General features: G+C 41.5%; 3 protein-coding genes across 9 annotated transcripts in view; 2 read left to right on the forward strand and 1 right to left on the reverse strand.

Moving 5' to 3' along the window:
- The first annotated feature begins 266 nt into the window (after positions 1-266).
- On the forward strand, positions 267-2,249 carry rps23 (ribosomal protein S23). Its single transcript, XM_086294257.1, has 4 exons — positions 267-352; positions 1,376-1,535; positions 1,678-1,798; positions 2,061-2,249. Exons 1-4 carry the CDS (start codon positions 349-351, stop codon positions 2,205-2,207), a joined length of 432 nt encoding a protein of 143 aa, XP_086150383.1. The 5' UTR covers positions 267-348; the 3' UTR covers positions 2,208-2,249.
- A 1,916-nt stretch (positions 2,250-4,165) lies between these two features.
- On the forward strand, positions 4,166-15,560 carry asb14a (ankyrin repeat and SOCS box containing 14a). Of its 5 annotated transcripts, none has more exons than XM_086292952.1 (14): positions 4,166-4,283; positions 4,429-4,489; positions 6,313-6,491; positions 6,805-6,854; positions 7,739-7,873; positions 7,960-8,118; positions 8,231-8,476; positions 8,621-8,792; positions 9,672-9,777; positions 10,040-10,219; positions 10,641-10,769; positions 10,857-10,985; positions 12,414-12,567; positions 12,654-15,560. In XM_086292952.1, exons 3-14 carry the CDS (start codon positions 6,352-6,354, stop codon positions 12,830-12,832), a joined length of 1,779 nt encoding a protein of 592 aa, XP_086149078.1. In that variant the 5' UTR covers positions 4,166-4,283; positions 4,429-4,489; positions 6,313-6,351; the 3' UTR covers positions 12,833-15,560. The 5 variants fall into 5 exon arrangements, with proteins under 5 accessions (XP_086149078.1, XP_086149080.1, XP_086149082.1 ...); XM_086292954.1 differs by having other exon boundaries at positions 6,808-6,854; XM_086292956.1 differs by lacking the exon at positions 12,654-15,560 and having other exon boundaries at positions 10,857-10,997.
- An 89-nt stretch (positions 15,561-15,649) lies between these two features.
- ip6k1 (inositol hexakisphosphate kinase 1) overlaps positions 15,650-23,955 on the reverse strand; it is a 37,713-nt gene continuing 29,407 nt past the window's right edge. For 2 of the 3 annotated variants that reach the window (XM_086292958.1, XM_086292960.1), the window contains 5 exons: positions 23,302-23,542; positions 22,831-23,012; positions 21,104-21,279; positions 20,445-20,678; positions 15,650-20,325 (listed from right to left, as the gene is read on the reverse strand). In XM_086292958.1, the coding sequence (XP_086149084.1) occupies positions 19,852-20,325; positions 20,445-20,678; positions 21,104-21,279; positions 22,831-23,012; positions 23,302-23,542 (1,307 nt within the window). In that variant the 3' untranslated portion in view covers positions 15,650-19,851. The remainder of the gene's footprint in view (positions 20,326-20,444; positions 20,679-21,103; positions 21,280-22,830; positions 23,013-23,301; positions 23,543-23,955) is intronic. The other variant, XM_086292959.1, reaches the window with a different exon arrangement.

The raw sequence follows: 23,955 nt of genomic DNA on the forward strand, positions 1-23,955 counted from the left end.
ATTACTCAGAAACTGAGAAAACGGGAGGGTCGGGAGTGATGAATATGATGAATAATAATAGTGCGACTGACTGAAAGGGAGATAAAAAAAAAAGTGAAGACAAAAATAAGAGAAGGAAATTAGCAGCTCTCAATAATAAAACTACACTGGTTTTACGTATAATTACCAAATTCTAAAATGAGTCCAAATTCTTTGTTTTGCAACAATTAAATGTGAAAACATTGGCGTGAAATGGCATAATTTTAATCAGGCATATATCGTGGCAACGCCCAACCGGGGGCCTCGGTGTAGACATCGCCGCGGTGCATCCTGGTTCCTTCCTTTCCATCCCAGGCTCGCTCAGCAATCATGGGTACGTCTGAAAGTTAATCTCAAATACCCCAAAAATGTGACTTCTGTGGGGGGTTTTCACAACAGTGCCGCGTATAAAGGTCTTACGAACAGATTTAAACTCGTTTGTGTCGGTAAAACTCTGCAGATTATTTAAAAAAAATCAGTTTTTATGCTGCTTTGAAACCGCAACGTGGAGCGGCCATAACATGTCTGAGCTGCTAGCGGCGTGTTAGCGGCATTAGCTCAGCACACCAAAGGTTCCCGTTACAGTTTAAGCTACCTGTCCCTTATTTTTGTTTTGTACTTGAATCGAAGATTTGCAAATGCCGTTAAAGTGATACCCGGTGGGGGTTAAGTGTCATTTTGAAAGCCGGTGGTTGTCTTTGTGAGAGCACCGAGCTTTAGCCGTTCTCTGCAGTTTTAGCCCAGCGCTTATCCAGCTCTCACTAATTTTGATATGTTGGCAAAATTCTGTTAAGTAAAACTTAACTGAAGCCCTGTCCTCACACTCATGGGAAGGATGCCTGACAAATCAGATTTCTGTTGAATAGGGACTGATAGTGAAATGTTTCTGCCCTGCGAACAGCGGGCTGAACAGTTTTTTATGTACCCACCGAAGAGAAGCATCCGTGTTCCTTTTTGTCTTTCTCGTTAAGGAGTCCGTTTAATTGATCTACAGCATCACTGTGTTTGATGTTTCTCTTTTTTTCCCCACAAAGACACTTGTTGTATATTAAAGAGGTGGTTTGATGTTTATTAGAACAGCTTTCTGGGTTTACAACGGTGGCCCTAGTAAGTTGTGATGAAGGGGTGTCTAGACTTTGGCTGCAATCTGTCCCTGGGCCAGACTTTGGACGTGCCTGCTGTATAGGCTCATCCTCATTAACTGATGCACAAATGGGGATGTTCTTAAGTTACCCCTAGTAGGTGTCCAAGGGGGAAAGAGTTAAGCATGACTCGGGAAGGTCTGAAGTACCATCTTAATGGTCGTACCCGAGTGTGCTGACTTTGGCTTTTTTCTTCTTTTTTTGCCCTCTTTCAGGAAAGTGTCGTGGTCTGCGTACTGCCAGAAAGCTCCGCAATCACCGGCGTGAGCAGAAATGGCACGACAAACAGTACAAGAAGGCCCACCTGGGCACTGCCCTGAAGGCTAACCCCTTCGGAGGAGCCTCTCACGCCAAGGGGATCGTACTTGAGAAAGTGTAAGTATCACAACAGCAGCTAACACTTGTAATTTAGGAAGATATAAAGTAGTTTTTGGTCTTTTGAGTTCCTCTTTATTAAATCCATAATCAAGGGTGTTTGGGTTTAAGTTAAAGAGCTTTGTACTTTTCCTCTCTGTAGTGGTGTGGAGGCCAAGCAGCCCAACTCTGCCATTAGGAAGTGTGTGAGAGTTCAGCTCATCAAGAACGGCAAGAAGATCACCGCCTTCGTCCCCAATGACGGTTGCCTCAACTTCATCGAGGTAAACGGCAGTGGCGAGTTTATTCTTTAGAGGATTGTTTATGTAGATTCTACAACAGAAACATCGAGCCACCGTGTCCGCAATAGTCCAGTTTATGTGGACTTAAGTGTCTGTGTCTATGAAATGTCTAAGTTGCAGTAAACTACGGATTTTAACTCATTGTAATTTTCTTTTGGGCCCTTAAAAGTTCTTAAATGTATAATTTAGCTCTGTTCTCAATTTTCGCTCTTCTAACCTCTTGTTTCTATTTCTTGACCTGCAGGAGAACGACGAGGTTCTGGTGGCAGGTTTCGGACGTAAGGGTCACGCCGTCGGTGACATTCCCGGAGTTCGTTTCAAGGTGGTCAAAGTGGCCAACGTGTCTCTGCTGGCACTCTACAAAGGCAAGAAGGAGAGACCAAGATCATAAACAGTCAACGAATAAAATAAAATAAACACATTTTCAATTACAGCCTGTTTGCTTTGTGTTTTCATTTCACTGTGTTTTTAAGGCACAGTGAGTTAAACTGATGTTTTTGTTACTGTTAAGCAGTGAATCATGCAAACAGTTTTTGCTTGAATTTCAGGTTAAACTACATCAATATTACCAGAAACTGGCTTACGTTTAACATTTAATTCAGGCCAATAATGTCAGTCTTTTCTGTATATATCCTCAAAATAAGGACTTCAAGTAATTTTGTAAGATCTCATTAATGGGAACAGTAGCAAAAACAAGTTTCACATGAACATATTTTTGCGGTTTGGTCGTCATTTTGCACTCACCCTTTCATGTGACGTAAATAATTTAAAATATGTGGGCGACTCAACACACATACAGTCATTAAATACAGGGCTGGGATAATATAAAGGTTCTGACACTGATTTTGAATGTAGACACAGTTATACCTGATCTCAGATCAGAAAGCTGGGTCATAATACTGTGGATCAAAAATAAGTGAAGACATACAGACCTCCCCTTAATGTAAAAAGAACATGTTTTTGGGTTATACTGAGCAAAGTCTTCCAGTGGTTTATCCCCCAAAAGGAGCTTTTGAGTTCAGCAGAAGAAGAAAAAATCTAAAAGTGCTGCACGTTTCACAAAATGATGGCATTTTGTGGCCCAACCTGTGTTATTATTATTTTTAAGTTTTAAAAAAACAGGTTTCCAGTTACTTTGGTACTACGAGTGTTACACAATTAATACAAACAAATCAAAGATATTTTAAGAAGTGAATTTAAAAATAAAAACTACACTTAAAGGTACTTATTCTTTTAAAAATGGTATAAAAGCTGTTTCTATGACTTAATTTCCAAGGAGATAAACTAAAGCTGTATCTGTGCTGTCTGTGGTTTTAGTCTGATACCACTTTGTAACAGCAGATGCTGCAGTGAGTCTGTCATTTTTATTTAAGGAGGTCATTAAAAACCCGTTCATTGATGGTGGTGCCCTGGAGAAATGAAATACCTCTTGAGAGAACGAGCTTCAAGCTAAAACAAATTTTTTTGAAAAGAAATGCCTAACGGTAACAGCTCATAACGTCTCAGTAAACACGGTGAAACGCTGCCCTCTGGTGGAAAAAGTTTGAATTACATTTTGCACTGATTAAAATAAATAAAAGTCACATCATGACACCAAGTCGTTTAAACTTCATGGATAACAAGTTGGATCCAGAAACCATTTTGAATCCATGACCACCGCTCTCTCCTTGTCCCTCCTGACTGCTTTGTCTAGTTTTGCTTTATGCTTGCGTCCTTGGCACTAATAGTGTGAGGTGGTGCCTGCAGGCTAGTCCAGCTCCTCCAGTGCCATCAGAAGGTTTACTCTGTCTTCCAGCTGAGTTTTAAGAGTGTGGAGGAGTTACAAGGAGAGCCGGACAGGGCCATAGAAGGTCATCAGCCCAGCAGTGGGACCGGTATCTGCTCCTTTGTGCCAGGTCCGAAAGCAGGAGCACTGCCAGAGCCCTACAAACTGACCTCCAGCTGACAACCTTTAGTGAGGTCTGTGCTCACAGCTCAGCGTCGTGAAGCTCGCCAGGCAGGTCCACAGCTGGAGTCCTGCCACAGTACCAGATATTTGCTCTAAACAATTTGAAGAACACAGCTTAGAACGTTTTCTTTAAAAAAAATAAAAAAGGCAAATCTGAGGTGTGTGTTGGGCTTTTTTAAACTGGGATAATTTGATAACAAAATTCAGGCAAACTGATGATTGTGTCAACAGTTTCTTTTTTAATTCTAAATTGTCAACAAAATCAGGCAGACGAGCTGACAATGAGAAGCAGACACCAAACAGACTGGAGGGTGGAGGTGTGTCAGGGTAAACAGCTCTAACCACCCTGCAGTGTCACGCTGTCTGTCTACAGCAGGTAAATATAGTAACTGGTGTCAGATCCCCGTCCTCTCAGCCAGAGTGTTGTAGCTGCACAGAGGAAACATGACAGGCCCTGAGCCTGAGCTTTGCAGGATTGTCACACACGTGAGACGCCTCTGATGCAGATGTGTTAATCTGGTGAGTAAATCGCATGTGTGTATTTGGAGTCATGCTGTATGAACATATATTGTTGAAGGACACAGAAGCTGTTGAGCTTTATCAAGAGAACCCGTGTGGACATAAAGCTCTGGTTTCACAGACCTCCTCCTTCTCCTTCTGCCAGCTTTCAGCAACAACAACTTTGAATCTGCAGGGACTCAGCCAACCCAACACCAAACCACAAGGTAAAGGAAACAGGTGACATCTGATCTGTCAGCTCACAAACCTACAATGAGATGATGGTTTTACTTTAAAGTTTTAAACTGGTCTGGTGAACTCAGGCCTCCTGTCTCCTGAGCATCTTGCTTCACGCTGTAGTACACACTCAGTTCCAGGCTGTTGTTTCAACTCTTGGCTCTCTATGATGTCACAAAGAGCGGGCATCCTTAATATGCTCATCGCAGACACTTCACCTGCTGTGGCTTTTAAACGTAACATTAATGAGGGGCAGCCAATCAGTAGAAACTTGGCTTAAAAGTGGGAAGAGCTAAAACAACTTGTTTCGGTCAGGTGATGACTGGAGGGGATGCACTAAGGCCAAGAAAAGGCTAAACAAAGATTATTTTGATCTGTGAGTGGAGTCCAGAAATAACAATGTGTCTGAAAATGAGCATAATGTGTTGAGTAGCACCAATTTTCAGCTCTCAGGTGACTCAGAAACAAACAAATAAAAAGGAAGGAAATCTGTGTTCCTGAGGACACAGAAGATTATTTTGAACTTTCAAGAACTTCCAGGAATAAAAACACAGACCTGGAACAATCATTCCACAGCACTTCCTGCTGCTTTTTGTTCTGAGTATTTTTCTTAGATAAGAACCTTTAATTTTAGACCACATCAGTTTATGACTATAATGTTTTTTCTCCCATATTTTAACACTTTAGTCACTGAAACTCTGAATATTTTTTCTTGGAATATTAGCCTCCACAGCTCCAATATTATTTTCTTTTGCAATGACCTCCAAAAGATTCCATTGTATAACGTCATTGAATGTCAGTGCTCCTGGGCTCAGGCATATTTTTGCCTTTTACAAACAAAAAACAAAAAACTGGGACTAATGCAGGGTGAAGACAATAATAAAATATAAGACATTTAGCTGTGCCTCAGGTGGTAGAGTGGGTCATCTACCAATTGGAAGGTCAGTGGTTCAGTGGTTCCTCCAGCTGTGTACCAAAGTGTCCCTGTATAAGATGCTGAACCCTAAGTTGCCCTGATGCATTAATCAGACAATTAGAAAGCACTCAGGCATAGATAAAAGTGCTGTATGATCGGATGAATGAGCGCTCCAGTAAAAAGTGCATTGAGTGCTCCGCTGAGTAGAAAGGTACTATATAAATACCATAAATTCCATTTAGCTCACAGACAGACAAAAGCAGGATTCTCAGAAGACAAAATCAATAATTAAACTGAACATTGAGGCCAAACAAAACAAGAAAAATGTAAGGGAAAGCTGAGTTAAAACAACTTTTTGTGGAGAAAAACTCCAGATCAGCCACAGCAGTCGTACCATAAAATCACTGAGATTTATCAGTTTCTCCTTGTGCTGCCACATGCTGCATGAATAAGCAAGCATACAGCTGTTGCTAATAAACAGAAAGGTGAGTGTATGTGAAAGGTTAACACTGTGAAAAAGCTTTAGTTTGACAGTAGACAGATGGATGACCTTCAATAAAAGGTCCACAGCTTGAGTCGAATCTTGCATGTTTTAAATGTAAATGATGATTTATTTATTTATTTTTTATTATTTTACAAAATCAAAGAGCAAAGTGTTTGCTTCTAAATTTCTTGCACTGGTTTCACAGATTAAGTAATCTGATTAAGTTCTCAGAAAAGTAAGCTAGATCCAAGGTCTCCTTAGAGCCATGGCCAAAGGCTCGTCTTTGGTGTCTGGAATGACCTGTGTAGGTTTCTTTCCATTAATATGAACATATGACCTCTTTAATTCAGCAGCCCGGTTTCAACATCAGGAAGTAGAAATTGACTAAATTCTGACCCGATTTAAATACGCAGGATTCACCTGGTCTGACCGCGATCATTTATTCTGGCATCATGGAGCTTGATCGGTTCGGCATTCACGATGAGGATGATGAAGATGATGCAGCCACTCAGTACATGATTGAACAGAGTCTGCTGGAGAGCAACAAGCAGAAGGAGATGCACAGAAACGCCACAACGCGGGAGGACAGGAGGTCAGTCCAGCAGATACCTGGAAAAATCAGATGTTTGCCATGTTTTAAGGAACTTGTTGTGCTCATATTCAGCTTCAGTTTTTTATTTTTGGAATCCTTAATATGCATGATTCACTCTTTAAAATAATACTGAACCACTCAGTTTGCTTTCTGTTTGAAACAAATTTGTTTAAGCAGCATTCTTGTGATTGATATGTGGCCGTTTTCAAGATCTGCTCTCTTTGACATCACATAGCGCCAGTAAAAGAAAAAACAGATGGAAACTGAGTGTGGTGGGGTTTTTGTTTTGTTTTGTTCTGTTTTTTCTTTCCAGCAGCTCAGAATCTGCAGACATCAGTAAGATCTTCACTGCTATTAGACAAGGTGAGACAAGATGAACACTTCTGATTTTATTGTTAAATAATAAAAAAAATAAGCTAAAGCTTTGTTTTCTTTTTCAGAACTGGAATAAGAAAAAGAATTTGACATAATGCAGTCTAGCATGTGACTGCTTGAACAACATCAGTGAGCTTAGTTCTTATGCTAAGAATTTGCATCTTCTTCCCTGGCACATAAAAAAAAACATGTGCCACCTCCTCTCCTCACCTCCTGCCTACAGGCCATCACCACTTGGATGACGCTCAATCAGCCCAGTCACAATAAAAGTCAAGTTATTCTCATTAGCTCTGAGGTTTCACTTTCCAACATACACCCTTTTGTTGTCTGTATGGATTGTTGTCAGGTCCATATTTCCCATAATGTTAAAAGTCTCTGAATCATCTTGTCTGCTGATCATTTTACACCTAACCATCCTATCCAGCTTCATGGACTCCCCATTCCCCAACATACCAAGTATCCACCTTTCAGTGATTTGGTTCCTGCATATCTTCATCTTTCTGTTTCTTACGCTCAGCTTGAGCTCTTCTCCTGACTCCTCCTTCTTGCTTCAGACCCAACACAACCTTCTGCGCATTGTCTTTAGGACTTATTACCACTTATTACTTATTACCACTTACCATCTGTTTTTAATCATTTCTCCTGTATTTTAAACCTGTTTTAATACTGTCCTTGCTGTTAATTTGGTGCTGCAGATGACTTTGAGTGCTTTAAAGGCACCAGCATTGTTGTTTTGTTCTTCTTCTTCATTTTTCTTTCTATGAGGACATATATTTGTTGAACCACAGTATACTTCACATAAAACAACAAAAAGTGGTTCTGATGTTTACATGCTGCAGACTGAGACTCTGTATGAATGTCCATCCTTGCAGGTAATGAGAAGCTCCTGAAGGATCTGTGTGTCAGACAGAAAGAGAGCTTTTCACTGGCAGACAGCAGAGGCTGGACGCCTCTTCACGAAGCAGCATCTCAGAGCAACCAGAGCATCCTGGAGCTCACGTACAAAGGTTTGTGTCGGCTTCAGTGTATCTGTGCAGATGTGTGGTAAGTGATGATGGCCTTTATTTAAACTAATCTGTCACCTGTTTTCCAGCTTCAGGCCCAGACTCAGTGAAGTGTTGCACGCTGCGAGGTCAGACTCCACTCTTCCTCGCAGTAGAACATGGTCTTATAGAAAATGCCTCCTTCCTCCTCAAACATGGAGCCAGCCCAGACATCCAGGATGACAACCAGGACTCGCCGCTATTTGTGGGTAAGATGCATGGCATTTCCAGACTTCAATACTAAGATCTAACACCGATTCAGACACTAACTCACAGCTTTTTCTGTGATGTTTGTTGTTGTCCGATTCTGCCTGTCTGCAGCGATCCGCTTAGACCGCCTTGACTTGGTGAAGCTGCTGCTCCTGCGTGGCTCCAACGTGCACCAGGAGGGTTGCCATGGCCGTCGGCCCCTCCACGAGGCCTCACGGTTGGGCAGAATGGAGATGGTAAAGGTGCTGCTGGAGGCCGGAGCGAGGCCCGACCCCCGCAGCCACTATGGCCTCACGCCGCTGGCTCTAGCAGCTCAGGAAGGTCACCTAGAGGTGGTGCAGATTCTGCTGAAGAAAGGTGATAGAAGCTTCAACTAGATAATGGTCCATTAGATGCTGGAAAGTCACTGTCAGAGTTAGATTCAGCTGAGAAAGAAACTAATCTTGGGTTAATGAGAAGAAAACACACCATGGCTTTAAAAGCATGTTGCTTGTCCTGCAGGTGCTGACGTCTTCTCTCAGGCACAGGACGAGGCATCCATCATGTATGAAGCATCAGCGTCTGGTAATCCAGCCGTCATCAGCCTCCTGCTGGAATATGGTGCCGATGCCAACGTTGCCAAACACACGGGACACATGCCAATCCACCGTGTCGCTCACCGAGGACACCTGGAGTAAGTGTTCAAATGTCTTCTGAAAAAATTTAATAAAGCATGCATTTATGATTATGTAAGCAAAAAACATCTCAGGGTTTCCACATTACAAAGAAATGCTGCTATAAATTATCATAGAAACCACACCTAAGATATAAATCCTTAAAACTATAGAAAAAGCACTGTCACCTCATTGTCTCATAATTGAAAAAACTAAAATAATTATTAATTCACAGAAAAACAAAAACAAGAAACACAGGAAAGTAGAACCAAACTCACATGAGACAAAAGACTATCAAAATAAGACAGGAAATAACACAGAGACAAGACTGGAGGGACAGAATGGGAACACCTAAGGGGGTTATCAAAAACGTATTATCAACTGAAGCAATCAGGCAGCTAAAGGAACAGAAACGGGATCAACACAAACCCCAGGAATGTAAACAGAACACCATAAACAGAAGACTAAATAACACAGGATACAGAACCAAAATACAAGATTATGAAAAATACAAAACAAGACAATCCATAAACATCCCCAAAACTCATAAACCATGGGTCCAAGACCCAAGGTGGTAGTCTTATTTTACTCAGACTGAAGGTTAATGCAGTCATCAGCAACGGTCAGAGAACAGAACAAAAGGCATCCAACATCTAAAGAAGAACTCTTCTTCATATCAAATTCTGACTTTCAAGCTCATTGGAGTTGTACGAACAGAGTGTTTTACCATATTTGCATGTGTGTTTAGACATGTTTCAGTAAATCGCTGCACCTGTTTCCCATTTTAGCAGGTTATGGTAAAGAAGTGAGCGGTGGCTCAAGTCTTTTGCACACTATTTGAACTCGGCAAATAAATCAAAAAGCATGAAAAATGTGTATCTTTGTGTGTTTGCTGTCAGAGCTCTGCAACTACTGCTTCCTGTCACCTCTATGAGGGACATAAATGACAGTGGGATGAGTCCCCTTCACTCAGCTGCTGCAGGAGGACACACAAACTGCATCAAGGTGTGTGTGTGTGTGTTTATGGGTGTTTCTATAATCAATAAAAGTAGGTGTAAACAGCATGTGTTTGTTGCTCTACCATTTATATAGAGAGATTTCTCCTAAATGAGGGATTGTTGGTGACAATATAACAAAGCAACTTCATTTCATAGTGTGAAATGTCTGGGTCTGTTGGGGCTAAATCATCATGTTAGAATGACTTCTTTTTATTACTCGTGCAAAAGTTCCCAGTTTGGATGTTCCCTCATCTTCAAACTCCTATCAGGTATTGCTGGACGCAGGGTACGACCCCAACTACATGCTCCACCCCTGGGTTCGCCGCAGCTACGATGATGAGAGGAAGTCAGCTCTCTTCTTTGCCGTCTCTAATAATGATATGCCGTCAGCAAAATTGCTGCTGGAGGCCGGAGCCATGACCAACCAGGACCCGGTCAAATGTCTGCAGGTACAAATGCAAGCACAGGTGCTGATCTCAGGGGTGGGGTGGGGGGCATGTGCCCTCCACATGCTTTTTTTCTCAAATTAAAACATCAAAGAAGCAGCAGAATACCAGCGTGTGTTTATCATGTGGTTTCTTTACATTAGAAAAGGCATTTTCATCATAAATGTATGCAGAAAATGAACAAATTTGCCAGAAATTTATGACACTGACTATCTGAGGATTAAAATTTCCTCCTGGGATGACACCCAGATATCTCACCTAATGTTCTTCCCTAATATGCAAGCAAAACCTCAATTTGTGGATGTGGGCGTGGCTTCCTTAAAGGTTTGGTACAATGTCCTGAGCTGGGTGGTTGAATCTGGGTCTGTTCATCAGGAAAGAAAATAATACCACTGTTTATGATTCAGCGTTCTGGTTTTTTTAGGTTGCACTGCGCATGGGCAACTATGAGTTGATGGACCTGTTGCTGCGGTTCGGAGCCAACGTCAACTATTACGCCAGGATAAACACGACTCACTTCCCGTCAGCGCTGCAGTACGCTTTCAAAGACGAGGTGAGCCGCCGTCTTTATTCAGTACATCTCTACTGCAGATTCAACAGCTTCACTCATGTTATCGTGTTTTCATGTCATGTGTGTCAGGTGATTCTCAGGATGCTGTGTAACTATGGTTACAATGTGGAGCGCTGCTTTGACTGTCCCTATGGAAACAAACCCCACATCCCTGAAGACTATGAGGGATGGAGTGACAGTGTGATCAAAGACACCATGGTAATATAAAAGGTGACATGTAGGCTGTACATAAAAGATGGAAGTAAAACCTGCATGTTTCTCTAGGTGAGCCAAGATATTTAAAAATCTCACCACCAAAATAGTCCTATGATCAGTCGAAGTCATCACCAGTGTTAAATGAGATAAAGGTTTCTGACACAACTTCACCTACTAGTTGTGAGAAGTTTATGCACACATCATGGGAATGAATGCCATGGTAATTTCAAGCTTTTCATGATTTCTTTGAACTGTTGTTTTTCCAGGGTGGAATGATTGTACGGCATAAGTCTTTAATGACTTGCACAAGTTTGAATTCATTTTGGATTTTCTCTTATCCACACAGGGTCGAAGTGCACATACAGATTTGAAACTTAATGTTAACCCACTTCATCCATCCCAAAACCATTACTGTCCTTTTGGAAGACTCAATTATGTCCAAGTTTCAACCATCTCGCTCTGTATTAGAGATGGAGTTGAAGAGTGTGAAAGTATTTTTCCCTCTTTATTATTCTGTCCAACAGTCCCAAACCATAAAACTTTTCTCCACAAGGTATTTAGCTTGTCCATGTGGGTAGATACAAATTTCAGTTGAGCTTGAAAGTGTCAATTTTGGCGCAGGGGTTTCTTTCTTGGTTGACAACCTGTCAGCCCATAATTATTTAAAACTCACTTCACTGTGGTCAGTCACGCTAATGTTCTAGCAGTTTTCAGTTCATGGCAGTCTTGAGCCCAGGTGGGCAGTTTGCGTAGGGGAGAGCAGTGTACCATGACTTATGAGATGAATCATCAATTTGAAAATCATGAACACATTTAATGATGACTATTTAAATGACCATGATTTTTACAATCTACAGTAGTTAGTTAACACAATAAAACAAGTCTTTGAGCTTTTCATGTATTTTAAAACTGTTTTTTTTAAGAGACCTGGAATGTAAATGTGCCTGTCTCTAAGCTACTTTGGTCAAGTTTTGTTAAATGAGCTCTAGACTAAATAAAAGAGACGTGACACTTTTCTCTAAAAGGACAGACATTTTAAGGTATATTTTAAAGTATACCCCACACATGTCGTTTTTAAGTGCTGTCTGCAATATATTGCTGATGACCTAATGCAATAGGCTAAAACGCATGTCAATCAATAAAGTTGTTCTTTATACTACAAGCTGCTGGAACTTCAGCCTCTTTATCATCAGTGAAAACTCCAACCCCAAGCAACTACTAGGTCTATATGTAGATTTTTTCTTTTCTTTTTTTTGTTTAATTGTTCTCCAAGGACACATAAAACGATCAGGAACATGGTACTTTCCACAAAAAGCCAAATTTTCCTTTCTCCAGATCACAGGTTTAAGGTAATCATGACTCAGACGGCAAACCTTCTCTGTTTGTTTTCAGTGATAAAATAAAAGCTCTTCCGTTTGTCCGTCAGCGCAGTTCTGCGAGGTGATCACAGTTTCCTGGCTGAAACACCTGTCGGGCCACGTGGTTCGTGTCCTGCTGGACTACGTGGATCACGTGACCATGTGCTCCAAACTGAAGGCGGTTCTGATGGAGCAGAAGCAGTGGCCGGACATCTGCAGACTGCAAGGTGACTGAAATTAGATGTTGTCTCTTAGCTCAGAGGGAAAATCCTGAACTCACCGATGGCCTTCACTTCCTCCGCTGCTCTCTCAGAAAACACCCGCTGCCTGCAGCATCTCTGCCGCCTGCGAATCCGCCGGAGCCTCGGCCGCCTCCGTCTCCGGTCCCAGGTCTTCATGAGCTTCGTGCCGCTGCCGGAGCGGCTGAAGGACTACATCCTGTACCGGGAGTACAACCTGCTGCGGGGCCGGTGGGGCGGCAATCCGGGCTGATAATTTAGAGGCTAAAAGAGGAGCGTGTTAGGCTGACATACAAATGTGCATATTTTTATTTCACAAAGAAAATGGGGGGAAATTAAGGAGCATGCAAAACATGTGTTTTTGGTAGCGTTCGCAAACACGACAGCTCGAAAAGATGGATTGATTGAAGGTCAAAGGCAACAATTAGGAAATGATGCTGGTGTATTCTTAATATGACGTGTCACCTTTGACCTCTGACCTCACTCTTACATTTCACATCTGCCTTTTTTTCACCTTGACTCTAAAATGTGTTTTAAGAGAAAAAGTGAGTCTAGTTAGTTACAAATATAATGCAGAATAATATTATATAATAAGCTCGAGTTGTTCATGACAAGTCATTTACAAATCAATACAATCATCCATTACCAACTGATGCATAATGTTTTGTTTAATCATTTACATTTAAAAACAACAAACAAACTGAAGATGTAGAACATACTATACTATTCCCTTAAAAGTAAATACTGCCCCGAGAGCCAACTGTGCGAATATGTTATTGTACACATGCATATTTTTAAAATAAAACAAAACATTTGCAGGTTTAAAAATACAAATAAAAAAATTAATGTTTTCTACATCAAAGAAACTATAATGTATTATTAAGTCATTTTATAATTATTGTATTTAAGTTTACGTTAGAAAAAATCAAGCACCATCTGGTTTTTGTAAGGTTATTTATTTTGGAAAACAACACGTGGTATCTGCTAAAGAAAGGTGTGATGCAGGTCCCCATTGTCTTTACTGATGCTACACAGGTGTACAGTAAGGTTAGAGATCTGTAGGCTATTGTATTGATAAAACAGCAGTTTCCACAGTGTTTTTAATTAGTTTTAATATTTTTGCATGTCCAAATAATGTGCGGGACTGTACAAACACATTACCACATGTCCTGGATATTTACGTTATAATAGCCCGTCAATATAAGATTACATGTTTTATACACATATTGCTTTAAATTGCTAAGTGTAAATGTATAAAATGTGATGTAAGAGTATAAAATTGATGTCAGTATTTAACATGGTGATTTATGACAATGACAGCAAAAATAAACATAATAATGCTGTAATTTGAAAATCTGGTGAAATAAACTGAGTCAGAGATTATATTTTGAAAGGTTTGAGAAAACGACTTGATAAAAACTTTCCATAAGCGGTCTGAGGTCGGCTGAAGGACCTTATGTAACAGCAGATGTGGAGTAGAGGTGACAGGATGTCTCAGAGGTCACAGAGACCAGCACCTGGGATAACCCCTGCTGGGGTGCTTTGGTGAAAAAAGTCTCTCACTTCAGTTAAGAGATTTTTTTCCCCGCTTTTTTTGGAAATTCTATGTCACACCAGGAAAAAAAAGAAAAAAAGTCTCATCTAAAGACTGCTCCTGAGTTTGAAGCATCAACACAGGTTTAACTGTAGAAGTTTGGCTGCACAGCTTCTGGACCTGAGAAGTGAAGACAAAGTACCCTAAAACTAAAGCTGTATTATGTTTAATGGCCAGCAGACTTTCCAGCAATCAGTGTAAGTTTCAAGTTTAAAACTTGATTAACACAAAATGATGTTTATTGAATAAATAATGGTATCATCCGGAGTAAAATTGCCTTAAAGCGGGATAAATTTTTTGGCCCATTCTCTGTAAACCCTGCAGATCAGAAGTTTCTGAAATACTGTCTAGCATCAATAACTATACCATGTTCAAAATCATTTACATCACCTTCAGTGGGTAGTCTGGAGCATGTCTACATGCCTCTGGCTGGTTAGCGGCTAAACAGGTGTACCTAATTAAGTATGTAAATGTAGAAATCTTGCTTTCAGTTGTGGTACATTTGTTTTTTCGGGGAGAGGGTCTCTGATGTTTGCAGAGAATTTGAAGGTTTCTGTCGTTTCTCCATTTCATGCCTTCTTACCCGCTCTGCCCTTCTGCCTGTGACCTGAAAATCTATCTCAAGTACATGATTTTAAAGCAAGTTTTAGCTTCTAAAGTGCACCAACAGAAGACGCACAGGTGCATCTTTTGCTGGAGTGTTTTTACCCTCCATGTTTACAAGAGCAGTGGCACAGTTGGAATGTACAAAGCATGATGAAAGGAGGACTCTTACCCTGCATTTTATTCTACTTACAAATTTAATTAAAAGCAGGGCTAAATATAAGAGTTATATAGGAACATTGTTGCACTCACACACTGTAGTTGGGCTGCACTAAACACCATTATTTGACATAATTTTAAAAAGAGCTTCAAAGTAAGGAATTCGCTTCACTAGGACAATTAAAGGAAACTCCAAGTGTTGTAGCAAGGTGTTAGGCCTTACTGTAGTTGTGGAGATTTTTCCTTTGTCAATTTTGTGTGTAAGACAGACAGAATATTGCTTTTCAGCCACGTCAGCCTGCCCAATTCTCTATTTTCCATGACTATCAACAGACTCAGCCACTAAAGCTTTTCATTAAATCCCCACTTTTGATTGTTTTTCTTTTTTGGGTCTCATTTATTTAAAGCACCTGTTGCCTCAACCCCTGTTTTCTTTTTACTCTTCCTCCCCTGCTTTCAAGTCCAGGCGGAGGAAATAAGATTTGAGAGGATGAATTGTGGATAAACTGTGACTGGAGGGCATTAAAGTGTGTTTGTTTAGTTGGATCCTGGTCCCAAATGCCCAGAGGTGAATTTTTTCCTTGATTGTTCACTCTGAACTCAGACACTGGATGACATGAGTGAGTCTTTACTTTACTGAGTCTTTTAATTCTGTCACACCGCCCCCCACCCCTCCCCGACTGTGCTTTCAAGAATCACAACACAAGCCCAAAAGCTTCTGGAAAGATTTAATCTCACTTAGTTTCACTGTTCTAAACAAACAGTCAGGACGATGGCAGAGGCAGAGAATGCTGCTAAACAAGTCCGATCAATCACTGAGGCTAATATCCATGATGAAATCTCATGATCTGAGAGGACGCGTGGACCCATCGCCCCTTGAGACTCAGAGACGACTGGAACGAGGGCGGTCTGATGTGGTGGTGAAAACAGACTCAAACAGGAGGGCGTTAATGTGCATGCAGTTCTTCACCAGCTCCCTTAACATGAAGTGAAAGAAACGGAAGATGGCTCTGACGCTCACACACACACACACACCTGAGTGTCCCACAAACAGCTCAGGAGCTCAGCGAGCCGACTCAAGTCTGAAATCTGGTAAATAAATCAGACTTCAGCTGGCTCCAAAAACACTGTTAACAATGCTCCCAACGTCTCTCACACACACACACACACACACCATGTCTCAGAGTCACTAAATTTCTTTAAACTTTTATACATTGAGAGGGGGTGGGGGAGCCATGTAAAAGACAAGAACATGTACCCACAGATTTTAGGTAAAGGCAGGATAAAAAAATAAATTATCACCTTCATAAACCAAAAATACAATATTCATATTTGCTCTCTCTCTCTCTCTCTCTTTCCAGCTCCTGGGGTTAAGTTCCTGTGGCTGTCCAGCAGGGGGCAGTGCTGCATCAAGCCCAGCCTCAGGTACCAGTTGGAGAGACATAAATGGACAAATACAATTGGCTATTGGTAGCCCAATCAGAGGGAATAAATATATATATATATTTAATATTATTTTTGAGACAGAGCTGGGTGATAATTCAGTGTTTTCATCTATAAAAATATTTTTTATAGAATAAAAGCTTCAAAAATAAAAGTTGAAAAAAAAAAGAGCTCAATGAACATGAATTTAATACTTCTGTGTGATTTTGCCTGTTTTCTGTGTTATGAAATACAGAAGGGTGACAAATTAAAGGACAACCTCACCAAATCTCACTCACCAGATCTTGTAGGTGTGCATATTTTTCCTTTTATCTGTCACTCATCTGTGTATAATATATGCTGAATATGGTTATTCAGCCACATCACCCAGCCCTAACTTAAAGAATTAGGCTGTTGTTATTCTTTATTTTTCATTATTGTCAACAAATTAGCGAGATTTGTGAAGTTTCTCTTTTTAGAGCAACCAAGCCCATGAGCATTAGTTTTTTATTTTGCTTTAGCATGTTCAGGCCATCTTAAGTGTTATGTGTTATGAGTAGAAGTCCAAGTCTTGACCCCTTACACACAAGACTTGACCCTGTGGGGACATCATTTTAGGCAATCAAAAGGTCGTAGGTTCGTATTTAAAACATCAATGAAAAGTTCTTAAAATAAGGAATCAGCAACCCCATCATCTGAGGAAGCTCAAGAATAGCCACTAAACTACTACTATTCCCACATTTACTATGTTTTTAAGGGGAAGCGTGCAGACACTTGAGTTTCTTCTAAATGTTATTAATGTAACTGGTGTAAACAGCGCTCTTGCTGGGGACGACTCATTTCTAGCTGTAGCTGCAAGGGTGTCAAACATGCAGCCCAGAGGCCAGAACAAGCCCGCCAGAAGGCGCAATCTACCCCGATTTTACTGTTTTTCCATTGAAACGATAAATAAATCATCTACTCCTGGAGTTCTGATGACATGATGTCTGGAAAGTGAAAAATATGTTGTTTTGTTTACAAAAAAATAAAATCTCTAAAACTTTTTTGTGTAAAGAAATCAAATTTTAAAACCAAAAATCACTAAAACATCTCATCTGTTGTCAGAATTGACTTCTTTTGCACTTAAAAAAAAAAAAGGGGGGGGGGGGGGGCTGCAGAAGTGTCTTAGATGTATGGTCTAAACAGTCTGGCCCCAGTTGAGATCAAACTGGGCATTTTGTGACCCATGAACTAAAATGAGTTTGACACACCTGCTGTTGTGAGTATCTACAGGATAAGGAAGGTATGTCTCAGTGTTTTGGGTATTTTTTTCATGACATTTGTTGACAATAATAAATTAAGAATACAGATCTGAAGCACCCTTTCAGACACTCACAGACGGAGCGAAAGTCCTGTATGTGACTTTCTTAGCGCTCAACAGAATAACTTAAACAGCTCTGACATGTAGAGGTCTCAGTTTATATAATGTAGTAAGGTTAAAGAGGGCCAGGAACAGCTTTCTCAGCAGTGCTCACAGATGCACAGAGACGCTGCTCTTATGGAAGACGGCAGTTCAAAGTGCGATTACACTGCTCACAATACTGGGTTTTTCTATGATGCAGTAAACATTGTGTTGTACTTTTAGCTCTCGCCATCATTCTAGTGGGAGTGTTGTAAAGAAACCGTGAGGAACACTCATGTTAAAGCGACACGTGTCTGAAAGGGGCTCAAGCATCACCAACACCAGATTTGGAAAAGTGACACTTATGCTTCCAATAACCCCGAGGATGATTTCACAGAACACCGACTACTCGTGTTTTTCCTGATTCAATCTCCAAAAAAACAAAAACGAAACAAAAAAATAATACAAAAACAAAACAAAAATTAAAAGAAAAACAAAAAAATGGCCATACAACATTTTGAAATGCATCTATGCTCTCTCCCTGAAGCCTACTTCTATGTCTCTTTTATTTGGGGGGGGAGTTTGCCATCTATTGCTTTCACAGATTCTTGGGTGTTTTTCTGAGCATGAGTTCTGTTCACCTGTCTAGATTTGGTTTCTGTAGAGAAAGATTGAGGACAAAAAGGTGATGGGAGGTCAGGGAGTGAGGGAAAAATGTGTTCAGTGGGAGGTCTGTGGGATTCAGCTGATTGACCAATCAGACAGGACGCTGTGTCCTGGGACGCTGTCAAACAGCTCCAAAGACAACTGTTCCCAGGATGTGTGTCTGTGAGCGTGTGTGTCCCTCTATCTTTGTGAGGACATCCTTCACATTTTGTTATGGTTAAAGAGCAACTTTGGTTTATTATTTCACTGTGCAGAACGTGTGAGAAGGCAGTTTCAAAACTGAAAGGAGGAAAGAGGAACGTTTCTCGTGTTCAGGGGTGTCAAACATCTGTTCCACACAGAGGATGGACTGCCGTTTAGCTCCAAAATCCTCTACATATGAAGGTTGTGTGTTTAAAAAAATACTGTTAAACTGTAATGCAAATGTAATGTCAAGAAAGACGAAAAACTGATACACACTGTTTAAATTGGACTTATTGTTTAGCTGTAAATGCACGCTTTGAAAAATGTGAGATCAAACTGGGTTGTGCGAACTAAAATGAGTTTGACACCCCTGCTCTAGTTTCCAGATTTGTACCAAAGGACATTAAGTACTCCGCTCTGATCTGGTTTTACCTGTTGCCCCTTTTTTGTTTTTCAAACTAGTTCACTTACAGATTTTAGGCGAACACAGAGAAACCGTCCTCTTCCAACTATGCACACTCATCATTCTGAAAGTGATGGTAAAATAAACAAAGCTCTATTCAGACTGGACTGTTCTGTAATTTGAATCTTTCCCAGAAAGACGTTCCTGTATTTTAAAGTGGATCTCATCCACAACTTCATTCCTTTTAACTTATTTTTAGCCTCCTGAATGACTGAAATGAGAGACATGTTCCTGCTGACAGAAACTTGTGAATGTCTTAAATCTCTCCATCAGGAGAAAGCTCAGGAGGTGCTCCACCACATCCTGTAATTTCAGAATGATTAAAATGGTGCCCAGAAAGACAAAAGTTACTTTAAAGATGAGCATGGCGACTACAGGGTTGTCATTTAGCTGTGGTTACGTTCAGGGAATGCATTATGTCAAAGGTCCTCACAAGAATAGAAGCACAAGCTGTGAGTGTATCTGTTGGTTCTCCGTATCATCTTTAATTGGCAGCCATTTTGGCTCCAATGTCCCACTTCCCTGCAGTTGCACGGCAATGTCCTGGAGAATCATGTTCCATATTTACAGCCGATTGTTGCTGGAAACACGGCTAGACAAACTGCACTGACAGCACAACCTGAACTATCTCACAACCAGCTGTGTGTGTGCGTATATGTGTGTGTGTGCGTGCGTGCGTGTCTGTCTATGTGTGTGTGTCTATCTTTGTGAGGACCAGTTATACTTTGGGTGTGAGGCTGGTCCGCACTGTGAGACAAACCTTCTCAGGTCCTCACAAAGATACAGAAGTGAGTGATGGAGCTACAGGTTGTCGTCCCGCAGGCTTTCCAGGATCTGGACAAGGCTCTCCAGTCCAAACATGTAGCCCCTGTCTGGCCCATCATGTACGGCTGTGTCGCCGCGGAAACCCTTGAAGGTGGAGTGGGCGAAGTCGATCATGCGAACGTCCACCAAGGGGGGCTGCTGGGGCAGGGGAGCGGGAGAGGGGAAGGAACCTAAACTGGGAGCCGAGGAGGTGGATTCTGGATGAGGCGATGGGGGGCGTGGGAGGAAGGAGTGGCAGTCTGACTTAGGGGGCGGGGCTTGTGTGGGAGGATGAGGGGAAGGTGATGGGGAGGCCGGAGCCATCAGTCCAGACCCCTGAGAGGGCAGGGATCCTGTGTCTGGCTTCTGGCTCATGTCCGTTTCACAGGGTGCATCGGGGGCCGGGCCACAGTGGGACTCTGCGGGTGACACGGAGGTCTTCGGTTGCCAGACAGAGGGGCTCTCGGGTTCCTACAGACGAAAAAAAAAAAAAATCAGGTCAAACAAAGGGAATCAGTTGGAATCAGAACACTTCCAAAATCAAAAAAAATTTAGAAGTATAAAAATAGTTATTTCAACATCAGGCGCACCTTTCCCTCATAGATGATGAGCAGCGAGGAAGAGTAGAAGCGATAGGATGCCTGCCTCTCCAGCACCGCTTTCAGGGTGCGAAGCTTATCCAGGATTGGCTCAAAGAGGTCCCGCCTCAAGCCCTTTCCGTTGTGCAGGTACTGGTAGAGGGCCTGGCGGAAGCCTTCGATCGACAGGCCGCGGCCGTAGTACTTGTTCCTGCACAGGTAGTGACCGGTGTTCAGCTGGTACACCTGCAGGGACAGGTGGGCAACAGCTCAGTACAACGTGAGTCTGGATTAGATATTAACAGATGTTCCCTCTGATTCAATTTAATCATTATAGCTGGAAAAATATGCATACAACCATTTATAATGTTTATTTACATATTTATTCCTTTCCCTCTAAATATTTCCACTAATTCGTGAAATTGTTAATATCATGATTATTATCAGTAGGACAATGAGAACTAGTGCTCTTTGTTGTCCTAATAACAGCAGACACGTGAGCTTATCTTGCAGAGGTGGTAGCAGATTGCAATGATATTGCACCCGCTTCTCCTGCAGCATTCGGTTTGTTGCGGGATCAAACAATAAACTAGTGTGTGTTTATCTTTTTGTTCAGGCCCCTGATGGACCACTGTTCTCATGTGTTCAGCGGTGCAAGTCGTCCTTTGTACCTGCATGCCACATACTCTGACTCCCAGCGTCGCTGAGGTGCTTTGTTCGCATTTCCTTATCTGCCTGGCTGCCTTCTCCTCCGAGGCGTCATCTCCGTGCTGCCGGGTGCCCATCTTCAGGTCCAGGATGCAGGGGTAAGAGAAGTGGTGCACCACGTTCTCTAACAACAGGAACTCTGGTTAAAAAGCTGCAGTTAAGGAGCCAACTGTCCTTGACCTCCACCCTTTTTTATGTTTGATCTCTTGTGCAAAAAGATCAAACAACTACTAAATCTAAAAAAACCTAAATGTATGCAAACAAAATACTGTGCACAAACTCAACTGAAAGTTAACGTCAGTGGGATATGACTGACATTAAGAACCCACCCAGGAAGGGAGAGATCTCCTCTCCTTTCAATCTTGATTTTTCTTCTCCCCAACAGCGCCATTAATGATTAAAACTAAAACAAAGGCCTTCTGAAAACCTCACTCTTAACAAAAGAAAAGCCTGTCACACTCAAAGATGACAGGCCTGGGCGCTGATCATTTTGGTTATGCGAGTGCTGTTTGTGTCTGTACAGTAAATATGGAGAACCTCTGAGGTGACAGCAGCGTGCTGAATCTGCTTTGACAGAAGACAGATGGAGCTTGTTGAGGACAAAGTGTGTGCTGCTCATTCACTCCCCTCAGCGCTAATATCCAGACAGCTGCAGGCTGCTCTCTTTGAAGCTGCAGATCAAAACATGACCTCTAACCTGATAACCTCCAGCCCTCCTCTTTATTCCCACTCTGGTCTGCACAGACTCTCTCTCACATTTACATTCGGCGCTTCCCATTATCTGATGGCCCACAGCTGGTCATTTGTTGTGTGTCATTGTCCCTTTTCTTCTTTTCTACAATGTCTCTGATACATGAAGATGTAAAAAAACAAAAGTAAATCAGCATTTTAAAAATAAAAACAAAACAATAGGTAACAGGCAAAAAAGGTATTTGTGTAGAATGAATAGGTCACGTTCTCCATGTTTAACCAATCACCATCAAGACCCATCTGGGTAATTTTCAGGGATGCTAGGAAGTACTTCCTCTGGCAGATCTCTAAATCACGAGAAAGGTGCCTTTAAAAGCGTGACAATGTTATTCACTTCACCAATCAGTGTTTTTAATATGCTGTGATTGGTTAAATGTACCTTAAGGTACATTCATTAGCTTTTTTATCACCACTTAAATGTCAAGTAGTGCTTCCCACCTGTTGGTTTGACCACCCTGGATGGCCAAAAAAAACAACACTAGAAGAGTTTGGGTCACTGGGAGAAAATACGACATGAAATGAAACTTGAATGAAGTTGAATGAACATGAACATCAGTTTTCAGTTTTCATACCTGACCTCTGCTTCAATAAAACCTATTGTGGATCACAAATAACTGATAAAACTGCAAAAGCTATCATATCCAAAGAGTATGTTTGAGTTAGTAATGATGAGATGTAGAATGAGACATTTCATACATCCAACTTAAAAATAAACTATGCAGGCATCAATCATATGAAAAACTAACATACGGTATTTTATCTTAATATAATTTTTTGTAATTTTTGTACACTGGTTTATTCCTATTTCCTATGATCATCTTTGAAAACTAGGGCCAATTACAATTTAATATAATGTCTTAATACACAGATCAGCAGGATAAACAGCAGGACCCTTGGTTACATGGTGTAAATGGACGTCAACATTTTTGGGGAAGGATACTGAAGAGCTTTCTGTCCTTGGACTCAGATCTCATGCGGCTGAGCTGCTGTTTGTGGCAGCGAAGGCTCCAGGGATTGTGGCTGATCTTCTCTGACGTCAAACCGCTGTTCCAGTCCAGCATCTGAAAGGGAACATCTGAGAGGACCTTTGGGTCGAGTCTCGGGCTCTTCAGCTCTGCCAGACTGCAGAGAGGAGGAGAGGGGATCGTTAAAAGCACTGCAGGTGACCCTCTGCTCTGACTGCTGCATCTACTGTGGGTTTCAAGGGTATGTTATAAATGTGACCACTGGACTGTTTGATGCCAAATGACCCAATATAAATATAAACTACAAGTTCTCTTGTTATCTGCCTTCAGCTTCTCTCCTTTGTCGTCAAATTTATGACATAGATCAATAAAATATTTTCACACGAACCGTCCTACATCAAGTGAAATCAGTCCACGAGTTCATTGTCTCCTCGAGTATATCTTACTTATCCGAGGTCTCTGTGTCGTGCGCCTCCCTCCGATCGGGCCGCTCCTCCTTGTGTTCAGAGGTGGATGAGGAGCGATGCAGGCTGCGGCGGGAGTGTTTCCTCCTCGGCTGCTCCCTCTCTGGGGGGTCACGCTCCTCATGCTCGCCGGCTCCTCCCTCCATGTTGCTCTCCACATAGGGGTAGGCCACCAGGTTGATGTAACCGTCAGAGTCACCTTCAAAGCACACCAGCACCACACCTGAGAGGACGGAGCCAAACACAGAAAGGATGTTGGGAATTATTAAAAACATTTCAGAGCAGAAGAGAAAAAACAGACTACTGAAATACTCTGAAATGCCAAAGCAGAAACATTGCATTTTTAAAGGTCAGTATTTTTCGTACCAGCGACCCACAGAAGAGTCAGGCTGAGTCCAACACAGATCCAGTTTTATTATTTTGTATGTATTTTTGTTTTTATTAATCTGTCAGAGGTATACCCTCTCCATGATGTCATAAAAACCCAGGAGTAGAAAACGTCCTCAGGAGCATTTAGAGCAGTCTAAAACCTGAACTTTTGGCTCACAGGGATTTATTGTACATACACTAATGTCAGTATTTGAAACATTGGTAAAGTTTAATGTCAATATCTATCTATCCATCTATCAAAAAAAA

This window comes from Aulonocara sp. 'chitande type north' Nkhata Bay, linkage group LG5 (genome assembly GCF_057382095.1).
Source record: "Aulonocara sp. 'chitande type north' Nkhata Bay isolate Kocher_YH1m ecotype deep benthic linkage group LG5, A_spYH_male_GT1.1, whole genome shotgun sequence".
NCBI lineage: Eukaryota > Metazoa > Chordata > Actinopteri > Cichliformes > Cichlidae > Aulonocara > Aulonocara sp. 'chitande type north' Nkhata Bay.